Here is a 19,613-nt window from a genome sequence, read left to right on the forward strand (position 1 = left end):
GGGAGAGTGCCGGCGCGCGCCGCTTCTGATTGGCCGCCGGCCTCGCGCGCTCTCCTGCGTTCACCCAGTTCGGCCTCCTCCCATTGGTGGGTGGTGCTGCGGGAGGGGGCGGGGCGGAGGAAGATGGCCGCTGGCCGGAGGAGGTGAGAGGGCCTCGTGCAGCGCCTCCGCGAGGGGCTGCCAGGGAGGAGGCTCCTCTTCCCACAATGCACTGGGGGTGTCGACTGGGGGGACCCCATAATGCACCGGGGCGCCGGGCTGGGGGTTCCCCATAATGCACTAGGGCCAGGGGTAGGAGGGGGGCTGTAACCCCCGCCCCGTAATGTACTGGGGGTAGAGTGTGTGGGGTATATTCCCCCATAATGCACTGGGGGTAGAGTGTGTGGGGTATATTCCCCCATAATGCACTGGGGGTAGAGTGTGTGGGGTATATTCCCCCATAATGCACTGGGGCCAGGGGTAGGAGGTGTGTGTTGGGGGGCTACATTCCCTCATAATGCCCTGGGGTCAGAGGTAGGGCGGTGTGTGGGGAGTGGGGGCTTTGCTCCCCCACAATGCACTGGGGCAGGAATATTGTGTGTGCTGGTGATGGGGGGGCCACATTTCCCCCACAGTGCACTGGGGTGGATTGCTGGGGCTGGTGCGTGTTCCCCCAGAATGCACTGGGGCAGAGCTGGCTGCAGGGGCGACTGGTGCTTGCTGAGTTGGGGGGGCACTTGCCCCCCCGCAGTCAGTGCCGTAAGGGGGGGGGGGGGGCTGGCTGTTGGGTGCCCCAGCGCTCTCAGGGGTGCACAGGCATCCCCGTGCGCCCCCTGCGCGGTGCCGCTGGCTGGCTGCGCTGGCCTGTAGCGCCCCGGGGCTTGCTTGCTTCTCCCCCGTAACGTGTTGGGTTGCTGGAGCTGGGTCCCGTACCCCTACGGCCGGATAAACCCGAATGGGAAGCGCCCTGCGGTGGCTGCCCACGTGCTCCCCGTGCCAGAAAACGCTGGGATGGTGCTCTCCTCTTCTGTGCCGCCAGGCCGAGATGGAGAGAAAAACACTGGTCATGCATGTGGTATCGAGACTGGCCAAGCGAGTCCTTCCCAGAAAGGCGTATAACTCAGAACCAGGGCTGGCAACGCTTCTGGTTCCACCTGCGCAGGGTATCTGTTTCCAAAATAGACCTTAGGACGCTTTCTTCCCAGTTCCTTTTACCGCAGCACCCCCCTCCCCTGCGTAACGGGAACCAACGTGATGCATTCACCACAGCTCCCTTTCCGCTAGGACAGGCTTGTGACCCTCCAAAGGTCCCCTCCTCCCGGCCACTGGATATCCCAGATGTCCCCTGAGACCCTCTTCGTTTTCCAACCAGTATGATGCTCCACTGAGCGAGCCCCTCTTCGTTTGCTGACCAGTGCTCTGCTCCACAGTTTCACATCATGTTCCCGCCGTCGCTGTAACTCTAATGTGGAATTCATTCCTGTTCGGAGAACGACAGACCTATTAACACGCGCCCTGATTCATCACATGTAAATGATAATATTTGGACAGGGATGGTCCTGCCTTGAGCAGCAAAGGGTTGATTTGGGTAACTTCTTGACTTTCTTTCTAGTTCTTGCGTGTATGGTCTGTGATTCTGTGTGCATGCTTAGGCAGCGAGCATGTTAAAACATGGAAGATCGACATAGTAATAATGGCTAGGTTGGTTTAAAAAGAATATGTTTGGGAGATGTATTTCGTTTAATTTTTCTCTGTGTTTTTCAGATGTCGACTATTTTAAGATCCCTTTGTGCCCGTGTCGAGGTCTGGCTCCTCCAAGATTAGCATTTTCTTTTTGATGAATTGAATCTCTTCCTTTTTTACAGAGATGCATGTATCTGCTGCTCTTAGTAGAAAGCAGTAGTTGATCAGAAACTCTCGAAACACACCTCTTAATATATTATTTTAAAATTTGCCTCCACGGCTCCTTTTGACAATGGTGTATTGCTCAGCTTTGAACTGTCAGAATGCAACGAGCGGGGTGTATAAGAACAGTTCTGTTACCTTCTATGGTTTTCCTTTACAAAACAAACCTCTCTTGAAGCAATGGATTCACAACATGGGTCGGGATATGGGAACTCCTTCTAAGCATCAACGACTGTGTTCGAAACACTTTGAGGACAGTTCTTTCGAAATCGATCCCCTAAAAATTAGGAAAAATAGGCGCTTATTGAAAGAGGCCGTCCCCAAAAAATTCATTTTGGATGAAGATGGAAACTGGTTAGTTGGAACACCTCGAAGTTTCTGTGGTGCAGTAAGCAATAAAACTCGAAAACGAATCCGGAATCCTGAAAGTTTGAAGGTAATTTAAATGTTTGCTACTTTACTTCGCTTCTTGTAGATTAGGAAAGCACAATAAGTGCTTTGATAGGATTTACTTAGGGAAACCCTAGATGTTGTAGGAAATAAAAAGGATGTTGGCAATGCAGTGGATGTTGTTTTTCCTTCTGAGTGGTACTGAATGGACGTGTGGCACGGAGCATATGGTAGCAAACATCTGGCTAACATTAAAAATGGCTTTGGTACTCTCTTTACCATGTACCACCTTGGAGAATTGTGTTCTGTCTGCGTCTCAGTTTCTGTCTGGAGTTAGTTGGACACTGTATTCTTCTTCCCTTCATGCTCTAAGATAAATCCTGACCCTGCAAACTTGTAGTCATGTGAGAAAGCACTCCTTTCCTTGTGTGTATCTAACTTCATTTGATTTCAGTCAGATGGCTGGTTGGTGAGATGGCTTTTGCACCATGTCTGGGGGCTCTGTTACCAGTTTCTGTCCAGCTCTGTTTCCTGCGTATTGGTTTGGGCCCATGGTCTGTTTTAGGGCCAGATCTTACAAACCCTAACTGGAATGGTGCATACATTGCTAAGTCTGTTCACAGGAGTAAAAGGAAATATTCAAGTGACCACAGGTTTATAGAATTGGGTCTCTGGGTTGTACAGTTGACAAAGTTTGTGAAGCTGCTAAATACATTTGGGTGAAAGGCAGAGTGTCCATTCATAATGTTACCATGAGAACAGTAATACTTGCTGGGCAAATATTGATGCAACTTCATGTCAATTGTGTCCTTAACTTTTAAATTAATTGTTAAAAAAGTGTTTACAGACTTAATGTAAATAATGCAGTCCTTGATATACTAGTCTTGAATTAACATGTGTATCTTAATTGACTAAATCCCATGTTTGTGACTTCAGGAGCAAAAACATTGACAACAGTGTCATCAGAAATTGCTTAAACTGTTGGACGTGTGTTGGAATTGAGCAAGATTTAAGGCCAGAGAAACATTTCATCTCTGGAAAGTGAAAGAGGCAGCTGACGAGCATGTCATCTACCACACTACATGCAGCTTTAGCTGTCTCAAAGACAGCAGGATCTAGATGAGTTGGAGGGAATGCAGAGAAGAGCAACAAAATAGACTAAAAATTTGGAAGGTGTAAAAGAACTGAAACATGTCTTTTTAAAGGGTGAAGCTATAGCTGTCTATTGATTTTTAAAGAGAGAAACATTAAGGAGTTAGGAAGCTATTCATGGGGGTATAACTAGGGGTACACAACTGTAAAAGAACAAAGAAAAACGTAGATTATTAGAGAGAGAAATCCTGGCAGTGAGATCTATTAGGCTGCCATTGTGTACTAGCTTGAGTAGACAAGAAAGCATTGAATAACATATTGAGGAGACCAAGGCAGACAAGGTTCTTTGGGTACATGAGATATCTTTTATTAGACTAACGAAATAGTTGGAACAATTGTTCTTTGCGAGCTTTCGGGCACAAACACCCATCTTTAGGCATAGGGAGAGTATGTCCTTAGACCAACATGGCTACAACCAGCAACCCTTGAACAGAACAAGTGCATTGACTTGGACCAAATAAGATTTTAAAGTCTTTTCTGCTTTTTTTCCTGATGGTTTTCAATGTGGGAGGATGTTGTTTTAGAGGCGAGGAGTGCTATTTTGAAACAGGCACAGAAAAAGCAGTCAAGATTTCTCTGAAACACCTGCCAGATATGTATATTTAGAAAACTCAGCAACAGGGAGCTTGCACTTGTCAGGATGTAACTGATGCAAGTGATTCTGAGTATTTAACACTCTTTATTCCAGGTCCCGGGAGCATTTGATGATGTTGCAGCCCACGAGGGGAAGAACTTAGAAGCGTGGCAGAAAGAGCTTTACAAGAAAGTGATAAAGGATAATTATGAATCCATCATTTCACTTGGTAAAGGTCAGTTTTCCTTCACTTACCGGAAGCTGAGCGATCAGTGTCGTTTCTGTACTGGTTCTTATCCAACCATTATTCCTAAATCCTCCAATTTTAATCAGTTCTTCTGTGCTTCAGGTACCTTGTGAAAAAAAGGTCAAACCCCGGTCAAAGAAGGTTGAAAGGCACACAGTTGTGTCTCTAATACTTCCCTTTCTGCTGATTCCTGCTCTGGGTATTACCTTTATTTTGTGTATGTCCACCCCTGTGTATACAAATGTTATTTCCACATGTGATTTCGGTGGAACACTCCCTAGTTAAAGGGTGTTGTAAGGATAAAGGGTTTAAATCTTTGCCTGTGGTGTGTTTTTTTTATTTTTATTTTTTAAATTTACTGGTTCCTTTTTGGTCCTCATACATTTATGTGGAAGATCTTTACTAAATATGACCTGCATGTTCTTTGAGTCTTTCTGAACCCTTTCATGGGTTTTTCAGTCCTTATAAGAATTTAAACCATGTTTGTTTCTCGTTGCAGTTTGTCTTTTGGGTACATCTGCAGTAGTTCACAGGGTTTCCAGAGAAACAGTAACGTCAAAACCCTGTGGCTTGTTAATCTGGCAGCTGTAATTTGAGCTGCTCCTAGTTTAATTTTTTTTTTCCCTGCTGTACTTGCATTTCTTGTAATCCACTGCTGTATTTCTTATACCTGCCAATGTCACCAGCAGACGAGGCAGGGGTTTAACAGGCAACAGGGTGCGTCTGCGCATTCATTAATGTGCTTTAGGTAACGTACATTAGCTGAAGAGCATGGGACATTTTTACATGCATTTCCAATGCAGTGCCAGGCACTTCTAATTAGCGAGCCATGCTAATTAAAAGCACCTGCACGTCATGCGTGGCTCCGCCCTGAGAAAATGGCAGTGGTGCGCTTTGAACTAAAGCACATCAAATATGTTTTATTTCAAAGTGCACTGCTGCCGTTGTCTCAGCGTGGAGATGCATCGTGCTGCTGACACACGTGATGCACAAGGCTCCAGCAGACTTGATTGAGTCTACTCTGACACGCTGGATTTCCAGCGCATTGGAGCAGGCTCCCCGCACGTGTGTAAGTGCCTACAGGTTTTTGTGATGCTTTAATGAACATTAACATAGGCTAATACACATTAAAGCGCATGTGGAGATGTGCCCACCAACTCCTTGACTACACAGCCATGATTTGCCACCAGAGCTCTTTCCATCCTGTGCAATAAGGGACGGGTGGCATGGAAAAAATAGTGTAGCATAATTAAAGAGGGCAGCGTAGTGTATCCACTTACCAGTAGAAATGTTGAGTCTCTTGTTGCATAACATGGAATTGTTAGAGCTTCTCAATGAAATGCTTCAAGGAATTTTTTTTTTTTTTGAATATAACAAAACAGTGTCTATTTACCTCGTTTTTTTCTGAGAAATGGCTAGACCATTTTCACTGAAACTTTACAGTAAAATTCAGCATGGGGCCAACACTTGGCATGGAAATTTCAGCACAAACCATTACATTTTGGCAAAATTATAAGCACCTGGAAATAGGATCTTATAATGGAAAGTGTGAGGCAGCTTTAAGCATAACTGTTGCTAAGTATATCACTTGTAGTAAGAGGTGTGGTAGAGATTACAGTACAGGAAAACTTGTGTCTGCTTGGCCTGCAGAGGGCAGTTATGTCAGCCAAGGCAAAGCTTAAATTGGTCTCGCTTGCTTTTTCCTGTGGATGTCAGAGCCCCTGGTTTTTAATAGAAATTCCTGAAAACATGAGATAAGGCAGAAATAAACTGCAGGTCTTATCAGCCAGAAAAGTGAACAGACTGACAGAAGGCCAACTTAAACACTTGCTCAGAGTACCCGCCACCTAATTATGTAGCATTTTTTTCTGCTTTCATAATAACTATGATTAAATCCCCATAATATATTCTTTGTTCAGACTATTCCGTTTCCAAAAATTACATGCAGGCACGAGAAGAGCTGCATGTGAGGGATCGGCAGGACTCCGATGAAAGAGAAATTCCTATGACTCCTAATACAGGTGAGTAATGAGTTAAGACAACTACAAAATTGCATTAAAGCTGGCAGTCTAGTAAACCATCACAATAACCTACAATTTAATCTCTTCTCATATATTCCTGCTTTATTACCAAACTTGTCCTACTTTTATAGTAGCTGTAAATTACCAGTCATCATTAGGCTAGCAGTGTCTTTGCAGATGATTGCTCAGCAAATAAATTAGCCCATATAGGGATTCATTCTGCTTTGGGTATCCAGGCTAGCTCATTTAATGCTAACTGGGGTACCTCTAAACTGCACTGTAGTGTAGGCAATACCCTGAGACAGTTTCTTCCCTTTCATGCATTCTGTTTTGAGTGACTGTTCAGATATTGTATTATAACTAATGGCTTTTTCACTATGCAAAATCACGTGGTGCTGTATATTTACAGAGCAGTTCTTAAACAAATGGTGTGACATATTCCCCACTCTGAGGAATGTGCTGTGAAATGAAACATCTGCTTATATTACCATCATTATGCTAGCGTCTAGGTGACGCGTCAAATAATTTAGGAAAAAGAGGGACTGGAGAATTATTAGTGATGAGCAGGAGGTAGGGAGGATTTACTGAAGGCATTGTAAACAAAGACTTGAAGAAGGTGAGAGGGTGCTTGATGAAAAGGAGAGGGGAAGCTTCCAAAAGGTGGGGAAGGAAGTAGCAAGTTGAGAAAAGAGAAGCCTGAAAAACAGAAAGAGTAGGGGGAAACAAGAGAATATTCTGGAGGCAAGATGGGATTTGTCTTGTGGAGAAGTCATACTTCTAGTTCATGTAGTAAAAATATCGACAGTCAGATAGGATCCAGAGGGTCAAAATGATTGGAATCAGATAGGCATCCAGAGTGTTGAAATCATTCTGATCTGTTGTGGTCTTTCTCAGTTCTTGGCAACAAAAGAATTGCTCTAGCATTTTTCTCCAGTCAAGTGAAAACTAAGAGCTGGTATTTTCTGTGGGGAGTCTTGAGTCTAAAAAGGTTGAGAACCACTGGTCCAAGACATTACCCATTGTCCATGAGAGTCGCAATCAGTTAGGGATACGTTATGCTTAGGAGGTTTCCTTTAACTCAAGCAGATGAAATGAATGCTTGGATTCTTTTCATTCCAGTGGATTATGGGATTGTGATAAAAACTGAAGTACAGGATCATGATGAAGGTCCAGAAAACATGGAGCTGCACGCATCGCTTTCAGGAGGATCACAAGACCTGGCGTGCCAAAGTCCTGACAAGGGGGTCGCTTATGAGAGCTACTGGAGTTCAGAATCGGAGCAGAGGAGTCCTGTGGAAAGCAGAATGGGTAACTTCTCACTTGGTGAAGGGGAGTCCAGTGAATTCAAAGACATCCTTTTCTGCGAGGAAACCCATGTAGGCGAAAGACTTTATATATGTACAGAATGTAACAAAACCTTTAAGCTGAAGAGAGGACTTCTAAAACACAAGCGAATTCACACCAAAAGGAATCAGGTCTCGTCATACATCTGTACAGACTGTGGTAAAAGCTTTGGTCGCCATGCAGATCTCATTAGACATCACAGAACTCACACTGGAGAGAGACCTTATAAATGTACAGAGTGTGAGAAAAGCTTCACTGAGAAACCCAGACTTACTAATCACTTACGAACTCACAACATATACATGTAACCAGTGAAGCCAAAGCTCAATTGGAACAGATTTCCACTCAGTCACCAACAGCCCTGCCCAGAGTAGATGGCCCTCGGGTGTCTCTCAAATGCAGGAAAAGCTTTAGAGCGAGGCCATTTCTACAGCATTGCATTGAACTGCAGCATGAGATGGACCCCGTTGTTGTAAGTCTGCTCACCCTTGAGCAGCAACCTATTCTCCGTTAGCTGTCAGGTGATTCAAGTACGGGGAGGGAACATATAAATTTACTCAATTTTATATGAAAGTTTAATTGCAAAAAAGGCCTCTTCTAAAATAATTACTAATCTAACCTGGCAACAGACCAGATTAGTGCAGCATGTGTGGGAGGTATTTTAGATATAAGAAACTTTTGATAGATCACCCAAGAACGTGCAGAACAGCAGGATCATTCGCAGATGATTACTGGTGGGAAATGGAGTCTTTGGGAGCTCTAAGTTGGGCCTCATGACATATAAATGGGAAATTAGTGGTAAAGTCCATCCAGTGCAGTCCGTGGTGCCAGCACTGAAAGGAACATCAGATGTAAATCTGACCTGAGTTTATGGAATGGTCGAAACCTCCATGGTGTAGAAAGCATGAGATGTGGACTTTGTTTCTGGAAGAGAGAACAGAAAGGGTAGTGTGCTCCCTATGATCCCTTCTGTGCATCAGTGAAAGACAGAAGACAATATTTTATATGGGATGTAATTTTCTCTAAACCAAAAAATGGCCAATGGCTCCAAGTGCAGGAAAAATCAGCAGATGGATGGGAGGAGGAGGAGAACAGTGGGTCAGAGCCTGTGCATTTTGTTAAACATCTGTACTTAGACTCCATCGTTGGAGGTTTTTAAGACCCAGGTAGACAAAGCTTTGGTTGGGATGATGTAGGTGGGGCTGGTCCTGCTTTGAGCAGGGGGTTGGACTAGATGTGACCTCCCGAGGTCCCTTCTAACCCTAATTTTCTATGATTCTATGGACTGTAATTTTTATTTTATTTTTTTAATCCCTTGGTTTTTGCTGTCTTTATGTCTGTGATACAGATTTTATTGCTTTGGGAGATTAGAACATTTCCCCCAAGTTCTTTCGGGCGCTGATTTTTAACAGTGCCTGAATACAAGCAATTTACAGGAGCTAAATGGAAAAAGAAAGTTTGCTCTGCTTTTACACAGTGCAGGAGCGTGTAACCATCCGTTTTCAGTGGATGATATCTGGTAACTAGCAGAATGGGAAAGCTGTCTGGTGAGATGCTTCTGATTTTAATGGCTCTAACCTAATACCAAGGTTTAACAGTTGAAAAAAGGGAATATTCCTTAGCAATTAAAAGAACTGTGTTTGTCCTGTGCACATTGAATAGAACAGATTTACTCAGCCTTCCAGTAGGAGGAGTGGGAGCAAGAAGCTTTAACTGCTTTTAAAGTTGAGTGGATAAGTTTATGACATGGCCTTCCCACATAAGCAAATTCAGTAGTGGACACAAGGATCACGTGCTCAGGAATGCAGGTATTTTGCAGTCGTGAACGAGTGGACATACAGATCCCCTAAATGCGTTTGGACCAGGACACGGGTCAAGAAACCCTGGGAATAGAAGGCTGAAATCTGGCACTCCAGTGACACTCCCTGTGACTGATCACTCAGGAGGAATTGAGAGCAGAATATGATCCGAGGATTTTGTGCAGAGCACTGCAAGAGGCACTAAAGTAGTTCCCAGTTCTGGGAAAGAACCAGGTAATAACAGCAGCCCAGATCCAGAGATTTGATACATCAATATTGACGGCAGGTGGAAGATACACACACAGGACATTCAGCAACATGAAAAGTGATAACTGCTGTAGCTACAAAGCTTCATTAATTTATTGAACACATATACGGCTTTGTGGAACATTGCTATGCATGATTGTACTTTGCATTTTTTAGCACTTTAGATGTTCAAGGTGCTATACCAAATATCAGTTGAAGAAGACCAATTAAGCAGAAAACACTGAAGAAGCTTGTCAGTTAAATTAGACTCCTTTCCTGCCTGGCAGCAGAGTGACAAAGTACTAGACAATTCCAGTGAGCTGCTAGGGAATATAATGAGAGTAAATAGCTGGAGAGGAATCATGATTTTTTGGAGAAGTATTATTATAATGGAACAACTTGTATTAATTTTTGAGCAAAAATAGTTTATAATCCGGAGAGGAAGCCTAATACAAGATGTACTTTGGGGTGGAAGTAGATTGTTGTTATCCTTAGCTGGAAGCAAGCCAGATTGCCAGAAAAACATCGAAAGCTGAGTTTTTTCAATATGGGACTTCATAGGAATTGTTTTAATTTACTGAAAAATAAAAGGATGTTGAATATGGTCTTTCAAGACACAAAATACGTATTCTCTTCAGCTTGAGAGAGTATAAAAATAACCATCCCTATCATTACAGCTTTCTGCTAAATGTTTTGTCATTTGTCATCATTATCCTGATAGTTTCTTTAATAGGTTATCTGATACATTAACAGTCTGCTGTGATGGTGAACCAGAGTCTTTATTTCTGATCTGGAAAGGGTAAAGACCTTACTGGACTCCAAACAGAAAGGAAAATAGGGAACTTCATTGGGCTTTTCAGAGCTAACAAAGTGAATTTGTTTTGTTTTTAGATTCGGGGCCTAATCCTAATTCCTTTTGAAGTTGTGAGCAGGATTGGGCCAATAGTGAATTAACCAATCATTTGTATACGGTGGCTAACCCTTTTTTAAGGTGTAGATGTTGTATGGTGTAAAGTAAGTCAGTATTTCAGATCTGAGGCTAATCATGGTTATTTCTGCCAGTGTTTCTGAAGATATTTTTTCTGACTACTGATAACATCTCACTTACACATTTTGTTCTTTTGCCCTTTCTAAGAACCAGCCTGTTCTTTCAACTTGGGATACTGAAAACGATGGATTTGTGTTGAATACTAATAAATACGAGAAATTGTTGCTAGTACCTACTGATGATTTGAACAAGAATTTTGTCAATCCTTAATGTAGACAAGGACAGTGTTGTTGTAGAGCAAATCTTGTCTTCAAGTGGAATCGGTATGCCTGCTACCCTGTATACTGTATGTCACCTTCCTGTAAGCACATTTGTATTTTCAGTTCATTCTTTTATGGTAACCTGTTATGTTACGTTGCAACAACCTGCCACGTGTAGCTGTAAGCCACTTTGAGCCTTTTTTGGGGGAGAGGGGCTCCGAAATCAAGTAAATAAATATTCAAAGTATAGTCTACTGTTCAGAGATAAGATTCGGTCAATAAAAACATTTAAAATAATGCAGTTGCCATCACAGGTCAGCTCGCAGCATAAGCAGAACAGAACATGAGCAGTTGTCCTCATCCAAGGGAGGCATGTTTAGGGATACATTAGAGTAGGACTGAACTCAGTCTAAGCAGTGGATCAAAGATATCAAATATAAAGATACCAAATTTAGTAAACTTTGTCCAGTATTTGTTAGATGATCACTTAAGTGCACAAATAGGGGGCAATTTGAGGGTAGGAGAGAAAGGACATTGTGGGTTCATAATCTGGCCATATATTTTCTAATTCTGTATCTGGGTACCAGTTCAGGGATCACACCGTTCTGCGACTTTCCTTGTGGGGGTTTCTTTTGAGTTCTTCCTTCAGTGGCAGAATTGAACCCACTATGGTAGAAATTAAACTCTAATACTTGCAGATGGCATGTACAAGAAATGTTCACAGGTAACGAGAACGATAATGTTCTTGTTTAAAGCTTGTGGGTAAACAGAAGCATCACATTATGTTTGTATAATTGGGGAAAACAGTTTGACCTCAAAGTATGAAAGAGCCACCCAGATATTCGTCAAACCTCTGACTCTATCAGCTAACTCTTTCAAAAAATAGACTCTCAGAATCAAGCCACTGGCCATGGTTAGCCTGAAAATCAAAACTTTGCCTTGATACTTCAATTAATTTTGCCTGGAGTAATAGTGAAGCAAACACATTATAGAATTAAAAAAATGTAGCATTTAATTGCCCATGTTTTCTGCTAAGCAAGCAGAGTAGGGTCTGGAAATAACATAAAAGATTCAAAAAAAAGATATTTATTCTTTATTCTTTTGCAGCCATAAATAAACACGTCCTGTCACTCTGGTCACCTTGGTTTGTGATGAAGGTCCTATCTGAGATTTCACGATTAATGTTGGCAAATGACGATGTCTGTCTAAAGGATATGATAATATGTACAAATGTATCTGTTGTGACTGATTTCTACAGGCAGAGATGATCTTTTTGTGTTTGAACAGTGCGTTGTACATCGTGGGTGCTACTGATATATAAATAAATATAAAAGTGGACTTCTCCAGCTGATCTCTCGTAGCAGCACTTTCCAGAAAGAGGGATCATCCTTCACGTTCTACTTAACTCTTGAAGTAGCTCCTTTAGTAAAGCAGTCAGATCAGGAACCTCTCTTACAGCTAGTTCCGCTGGCTGGCTGTGTCTTGTATGTTTGTATCTGATACCTTAAGGTTTTCATAGGACAGCTGCTTGCCAGGTAAGCCTATTCTACACCTTCCTTTTTGTTACTGCTGGAGAGAAGAAAGGGGATTAAGGTACTATTCTGAAGACCCAGGTTGGGTTTTTGCTCCAAAACATTGCAAATCACATGCTTAGTCTGTGGCCTCTCTACAAAATGGGGCAGTGCTTTCCTACTACAAACGGATGTTGAGGATATATGCATTAGCTTATAAGTTTTTGTATACTGTGGCAACAAGGGCCCTATAGGTACCTTAGATGGAAAGATAGCTCCGGTCCAACTTGTAGTTCTTTATACGTTCCTTCCTTGTCTTCTGAGTCTGGACGCTGGCTAGTCGCACTGGAGGCACTGCAGTGACTTCATTCTACCCTTCGCCATATTCAGAGGGGTAGATAATGTTCATTTTTTAAAGAAGGACTTAAGCAGGCCTTGAGCTGATTTTCTGTTTTATGATACAAGGGGCTTATTTGAAGTAGAATCGGAGATGAAACATTTAAACAGGTGTTGTAGGCATCATGTTGTTTTGATTTATAGGATTGGAGCATCTGCTTTTCCAGTCTTTTTTTTTTTTTTCCCTTTCTGCCTACTGACATGATTTTAAATTTGTGGGAGAATTTAATACTGATGAAGGTACCACACTTATAGCCCTGACTGCTGGTCGTCTTTGTTTATCTATAGAGGCAACACGCTGTGACCTGCTGCAATACAGGTTTTCTTACAAAGCACTACTAACAGGCCTTAACCCTCACCTGGAAGTCTGATTTCTTGAGAAAAGAAGACAGTCCATTCCCCGTGCCCATTGAATCCCTTGCCCATCCACTGAGACGGCCAAGAAGGTTGTACGTTGGTGACTTTTTTGATGTGGGGAGTTGATACTTAGACGCCGGAAAGTTTACAAAGTTCGTGTCTTGTAGGCTACAGAACAGTCTTCAGCTCCTAGCAACTTTGCACTGGGGCCCTGGGGTTTATGGAAGCCCTGCATTGTCTGAAAACCTGACAGTTATTTTTTTCACCATACTTCCCCCTTCTCTCCAGCTTTAAGAAGGTGGACAACAGGCCCTCTTTCCTGTGGGCAGGTTTAAAGTTGGTCTCCACAACTGTATTCTTTCTGCTACTCGGCTTCATCGGGTTCTGGCAGAGTCTGCTTTGCTGCTTGTGTTAATGAATGGATCGATTTGGGCCTGTTGTCTGTCTTGCAAGTGCCCACGTGCATTCTTCTTTCCCCCACACTGCAGCTAAGAACTCTGCAGTATGTTGTCACTACGCTCTGTGGTTGGGTGCTGTACAGTGAGATCTTGGCTGACTTCAGCGGACAGGAGCGGGGCATTTGGACGAGCGGCAGAAAGAGCTCTACAAGAACGTGATGAGGAACATCTGTGGGGCTCTGATCTCGCCGTGTAATGAAATATTCACGACCGGCCCCTCGTCTGCTCCACGCACTTCACAGACGACTGTTTCGACATCTCAAGCGTGACGCAGAAGAAACTGGAGTTTGGGAAGTGGCTGCTTCTCACCAAAACGGCCGTCCCGACTCTAAATGTCTCTCTGGCCGCGGACAGGAGCTTGTCGTCCCCGTTGCAGCTGAGAGGAAGAGGAGTCTTCTGGACAAAAATTGTCCCAGAGGTATTTGGTGAATAACAGGCTGTGTTTTAATTGAGAAGAAGGCTGGCTTTGTGGCTAAAGCAGGAGCGAGTGTCAGGATTCAGGGCGTCTCTTGTTGGCTGTGCCGTGGACTCTCCATCGCAAGAAGAGGTTGAACAAGCATGGGTTTGGGACGGTCTAGGAGTAGCGCTGCCTCTCCTCTGCTGTGGGTATTCCCCAGGCTTCTGGGCTGTGCGGGTTGCCACGTGGGGCTGGGAGGGATTCGTAGATGTTAGGGTCGGAAGGGGCCTCAATGGATCATCGAGTCCGACCCCCTGCATAGGCAGGAAAGAGTGCTGGGTTCAGATAGCCCCAGCCTGATGCCCGTCTATCCTCTTGAAGACCCCCAACCTCGTAAGGCTTGGCCTGCAAGCCCTTAACCATACGAGTGGCCACATGCACCTCACTGGCTCTCGCACACTGGACTACAGCGCTCTCCTTGCCATGCCTGCTCCTAACCCAGGGGCCAGGGATGCAGGACCAGGACCTTGCAGGGGCACCCATGCCTGCAGCCTGGTGGGCAGAGCGATGCTGATGACGATTGTAGAGGGGGCGGTCCAATGCAGATCTGGAAGGGAAGGGGCAGGATAGGGAGGGCGCACAGGGCCTTGTGGGAACGGGGCAGTCAGCACCGTTTTGGGGGGCCTGGCACAGGATTGGGATTGGGCCACGATTGGCCCAAGAGGCAAAGTGGTGCCTTTGGAGAGGAGCAAGAGTAGTGATGCTGCGGTGCTAGAAGTTTCTGGAGAGAGGGGGTGGTCCCGATGCAGAGAACAGTGACTTTGTGCGGAAGTTTTGGGACCCTTCCTATTGTTTATAGGGAGAAGGAGACCCGTGAAGAACAGTGAAACTACGTGTTAAAGCCACCCTGACTCCCGAGGGGGTGAAGGGGCAGACCACTATGCTGAGAGCAGACTTTATGAACAAGATTCTGTTCGAGGACTTGCATGTGAACCCAAAAGACTTAAGTTGCATGGTGGCTTTTGATAATTTCCGCCACTGGAACATTACTTTCTGGAGGAGAGAGGCGTACTCTGCCTTCTGGGATCGGTACGCTGAGGTGGCAGACAAGGAGGAATTGCAGGGGCTGCGGTTTGAAATGGGTCAAAGGTCCCAGGAGAGAGCTTTGTATTTCAAGATGTATTCAGATGAGCTAGAGCACGAAGATATGAGAAGGTGGCTGGAGGGGCGGGTCGAAAAGATCCTGCATATCCAGCGTGTCCTGGACCACTGGCAGATCTGGACCGGGGCATGGAAAGCCAGAGTGGTCCTAGAAGAAGATCTGAGACACCCCGGCGGGGTGAGGCACCTGCCCTCCCTAGTGTCCGTAGGGGCCCACCGTGGGTACGTGACGTACCACGGCCAGCCGAAGCTGTGTAGCAGGTGCGGCGTGCAGGGCCACATAGCTGCCTTCTGTAGTCTGACGGTTTGCTACAGGTGTGGCGGCATGGGGCACCGGGCCAAAGCCTGTAAGGAAAAAGTGGAGTGCACCTTGTGTGGAGGTGAGGGGCACCTGCAGCGCCAATGCCCCCTGTCCTACGCCAACAAGGCACGAGAGTTGCACGCAGCAGGGGAGAGGAGCAGAGAAGATCCAGGAGATGAGAAGACCGGCATTTTGGACACGGACACCCGCATAGTTGAGGAAACCCCGGAGGTGGAGCGGAGAAACGACGGGATCGAGGCAGCCAGCCAGCTCACCGTGTCCGAAGAAGGGCAAGAGATGGAAGAGGAGCAGAGCGAGGGAGCGGGAGAAGGGACACAAATATCTGAGCCAGCAGCCATGGACCTGGAACTGGCTGGGGATCAGGGGAAAGAGGCTTCTTTGGTGAAAAGAAAGAAGAAACGGAGTGCAAAGCCAAAGAAAAAGCGGCTAGAGGTGAAAGGGGGAAAGGTCCAGGAGACAGAAGGGGGAAAGCTGGAAACAGCAGTGGGGAAGAGCGGGGAGCTGCCTGTGGAGGAACAAAAGGTTGAGGAAGGGGAAGGGGAGGATAGTGATAGCTACCTGAGCTCCTCTGCAATCGACCTTCTGGTCAGGACCACGGGGATGCAGAAAGGTGGGGGAGACACCTCAGACCTAAGTAGTGACACGGACGACATCTGATGCAGGGTTTCCTCTTCTGGAAAACAGCCCTGATGGCATTGACCGTGGCATCTTTAAATGTACGAAGTTTATACAGGAAGCAGAGATGGGAAACAATGTCCAAAACCTTATGGGACCTGCACACACAAGTGTTGTGCTTGCAAGAGTGCGGGATCCCATGGGGGAGGAATTATAAATATTTGGAGGAGCGATGGGGGGTTGGACCGTCATGGTGGGGGGGTTCAAATGAGAACAAATCAGCGGGAGTGGGGATCCTGGCAAGGAAAGGCGGCTGGAAAATCAAAGGCCAGCAGGTCTTGGAAGAGGGCAGACTACAGAAAGCAGTGGTGGAGGTGGAGGGCGTGGATGTGACTGTGTACAATGTCTATGCCCCAGCCGAGGATACGGAGAGGATGCCCTTTTTGCATAAATTGGGGATGTGTGTGGGGGGTGGAGGACCGCGGATTGTGCTGGGGGATTTTAATTGCATTGTCGAGGAGGGTGGGCGGATTGGGATAGGGCAGGGAGTCGGGATGGGTAGTACGGGGAAGTGGCTACGGGAGTGGATTAAAGATGAGGGGCTCCAGGACACTTGGGAAGGGTCAGGGGTGTTTACTAGAGTGGATCCAGGAGGACGGGGGCAATCGAGGATCGATTTTGTGCTGGTGCCAGAGGGGTTGGAGATCCGCAGGAAACAACTGATTGACGTGGTTTTCTCAGATCATCGCATGCTGTGGGTAGAGGTGGGCATCGGGCAGGGGCTCAAACAGGGGAAAGGAGTCTGGAAACTAAATGTCTCGTTATTGGATGACCCCCAGGAATGCGTTGCCTTCGAAAGTGCGTATCGCCAGTGGCAAACCTTGCAACCCTTTTTCCCAACCCGGTGGGACTGGTGGATTGAAATTAAGGGGCGCGTGCGAGAGTGGTTCGATGGTGCGGGGAGGAGAAAGGCACGCCAGAAAAAGAAGGAGCTGGCACGCTTGCAAGGAGAAGTTCAGAGATTGTGGGAAGAGTTGAAGAAGGGGGAAGCAGTGAAGAGAGAATGGGAACGGGCGAGAGAGGGGGTGAAAAAGTGGTTCCGCACCAGGATGAAAGAACGGATGCTCCTGGCCAAGGCGCAGTGGGTGGACGAGGGGGAGGAATGGGGCAGGTTTTTCACTTTACGAGTGAAAAGCAAGAAGCGGGTGATGGAGGTGGTCCGCACGGCCGACGGAGGAAGGGTGGAGGATGTAGAAGGGGTCTTGCGGGAGGTGACGAGATATTACAAGGACTTGTTTCATAGGAAAGCGGTGCGGCAGGAACAAGTGGAGGGACTGGTGGGGAGTCTGGAAAGAAAGGTGGGGGAGGAAGGGAGGGAGAGTGTGAGAAAGGAATTGACGGAAAGCGAAATGCTGGGCGTCCTGAGATCGATGCCACTAAAGAAGACACCGGGAGGAGACGGGATCCCGGTGGAGCTCTACGGGAAGTTTTGGGACTTAGTGAAGGGGGATCTCTTGGCCCTTTTTAAGGAATTCATGGCGCGGGGTCAGGCAGGGGAGGGCTTTGCCCAGGGTGTCGTGGTCCTGATTTACAAGAAAGGGGAACGGGAGCACATTAAGAACTGGAGGCCAATCACCTTGTTGAATGCCGATTATAAATTATTCACCAAGATCCTAGCGGCGAGGTTGGGGGCGGTGTTACCGCAGGTGCTGGGTGAGGAACAGATGTGCGCAGTGGGGGGGCGGCGGACGACACAAGCACTCTGGGTGCTTCGGGACACGCTGTCGTATGTCACGGAACGGAAGTGGAACACGCTAGTGGCGAGTCTGGACCTGCAAAAGGCGTACCACAGCATTGGGCATGAGTTTCTGTTTCGGGTCCTGGAAGGGATGGGGATGCCGGGAGAATTCGTGGGGTGGGTGCGGGCACTTTATGGAAAGGCTACAAGCAGGGTGCTGGCAAGGGGTTTCCTGGGGGAAGCCTTTGCAGTGGACTCGGGGGTGAGACAGGGATGCCCGCTGTCGCCGGGGCTCTTTGTCTGCGCCATCGAGCCCCTGGCACAACGGATCGGGGGGATAGGGTGATTAGCGAGGTGAGAGTGCCGAGGGGAGGGGAATTGAAAATCCTCCTATACATGGATGATGCGACGTGTAGTGAGGGACGAGGTGTCCCTGGGAAGAGCCTTGAAGCACGTAGACGAGTTTGGGGAGGCATCCGGAGCGAGGCTGAACGTGGACAAGAGCGTAGTGCTTGCGGTAGGGAATTGGGGGGACTTGAGAAACCTTGGGCTACAGGTGGAAAGGGAGGAACTGAAGGTGCTTGGCGTCTGGATGGATACCCAGGGGAAAGGGAAACGGGCGTGGGAAGTGTTGGAGGGGAGAGTGAAGCAGACGGTGGGGTTGTGGAGCACACGGGGGCTATCATCGAGGGGGAAGGTGCAAGCGATCAAACAGTGCTTGCTGCCGCTAATCCTGTACACGGCGATGGTGTACCCCCCGTCCTGGCGACAGGCCCGGCGGGTCCAGCGGGCCTTGTGCCTTTTCTTTTGGGGGGGGAAGACCGAGAAGGTGGCTAGGACAGAGATATATAAGGAAGAGGGATTGGGGGGATGGGGCTTCCCCAACATAGAGACCTTCGCTTACGTGCACTTTTTGAAGCTGGTGGTGAGGGAAGCGAGGGGAGCAGCGGGCACCGTGACCGATTTCTGCAGGTTCTGGGGGGGAAGCTCCTGAGAAGGCTGGGCCTGTTCGGGAGTGCGTGGCAGGGAGCGTGGGCTTGGCAGATGTCGCGGCCCTACGCCCGACTTGGAGCCTTTGTTGCACAAGAAGGATTGGAGGGGTTAGGGATCGAGGGGCTGGGAGATGCCAAAAAGGTCTTCAATTTCCTGAGAGGGAAGCAGAGGATGTCGGATGTCGGGGAGTTGAGACCGGAGCAAGTCCGTAGGGTGTGGAAAGGACTGGTGGGGAAGGACTGGAAAGGGGAGCATGAGGAGCTGGCGTGGAGGGCGGTGCGAAATGCTCTGCCAGTGCGACAGGTGCTCTATCGCTGGGGACTCTCCCGGTCCCCCAAGTGCCCAAGGGAGCTCTGCGATGAGCCCAAGTCGGTGACACATGTACTGTGGGACTGCTCGTATGCACAACGGGTGTGGGGGAAGGTGACCACCTATTTGAAGGATACGGGAAGGGGAACGGGGGTGACTTCCAGAAATGTTCTCTATGGTTTATCAGAGGGGACGGATGGGACATGGGGGGTGCGGGTCTTAATCACCTGCACCAAAGTAGCACTATGGAAAGTACGCTCCTTGTTGGCTCTAAAGGGGTCGTGCTTTTCCACAACAGAGTGTCTGCAGCTAGCAATGCACGAGCTGCACTTCTATAGAGATAGAGAAGGAAATACGAAAGAAGGAGGGGAGGAAAAATTGTGGGAAGAGCTGGACTTCAGGGGGTTGTTTCAGCCCCGCACAGGTGTAGGCTAAACTAAGAGTCAGCATT

At 47.0% G+C, this 19,613-nt stretch overlaps 1 protein-coding gene across 3 annotated transcripts; it reads left to right on the plus strand.

The window, feature by feature from the left end:
* The first annotated feature begins 81 nt into the window (after positions 1-81).
* On the plus strand, positions 82-12,243 carry LOC106737434 (zinc finger protein 777). Of its 3 annotated transcripts, none has more exons than XM_014604453.3 (5): positions 82-143; positions 1,744-2,320; positions 4,115-4,235; positions 6,167-6,268; positions 7,388-12,243. In XM_014604453.3, exons 2-5 carry the CDS (start codon positions 1,955-1,957, stop codon positions 7,918-7,920), a joined length of 1,122 nt encoding a protein of 373 aa, XP_014459939.1. In that variant the 5' UTR covers positions 82-143; positions 1,744-1,954; the 3' UTR covers positions 7,921-12,243. The 3 variants fall into 3 exon arrangements, with proteins under 3 accessions (XP_014459939.1, XP_019347970.1, XP_019347969.1); XM_019492425.2 differs by lacking the exon at positions 82-143 and adding an exon at positions 786-1,567; XM_019492424.2 differs by lacking the exon at positions 82-143 and having other exon boundaries at positions 786-2,320.
* Positions 12,244-19,613: the final 7,370 nt, after the last annotated feature.

The sequence above is a fragment of the Alligator mississippiensis genome, chromosome 5, assembly GCF_030867095.1.
Source record: "Alligator mississippiensis isolate rAllMis1 chromosome 5, rAllMis1, whole genome shotgun sequence".
NCBI lineage: Eukaryota > Metazoa > Chordata > Crocodylia > Alligatoridae > Alligator > Alligator mississippiensis.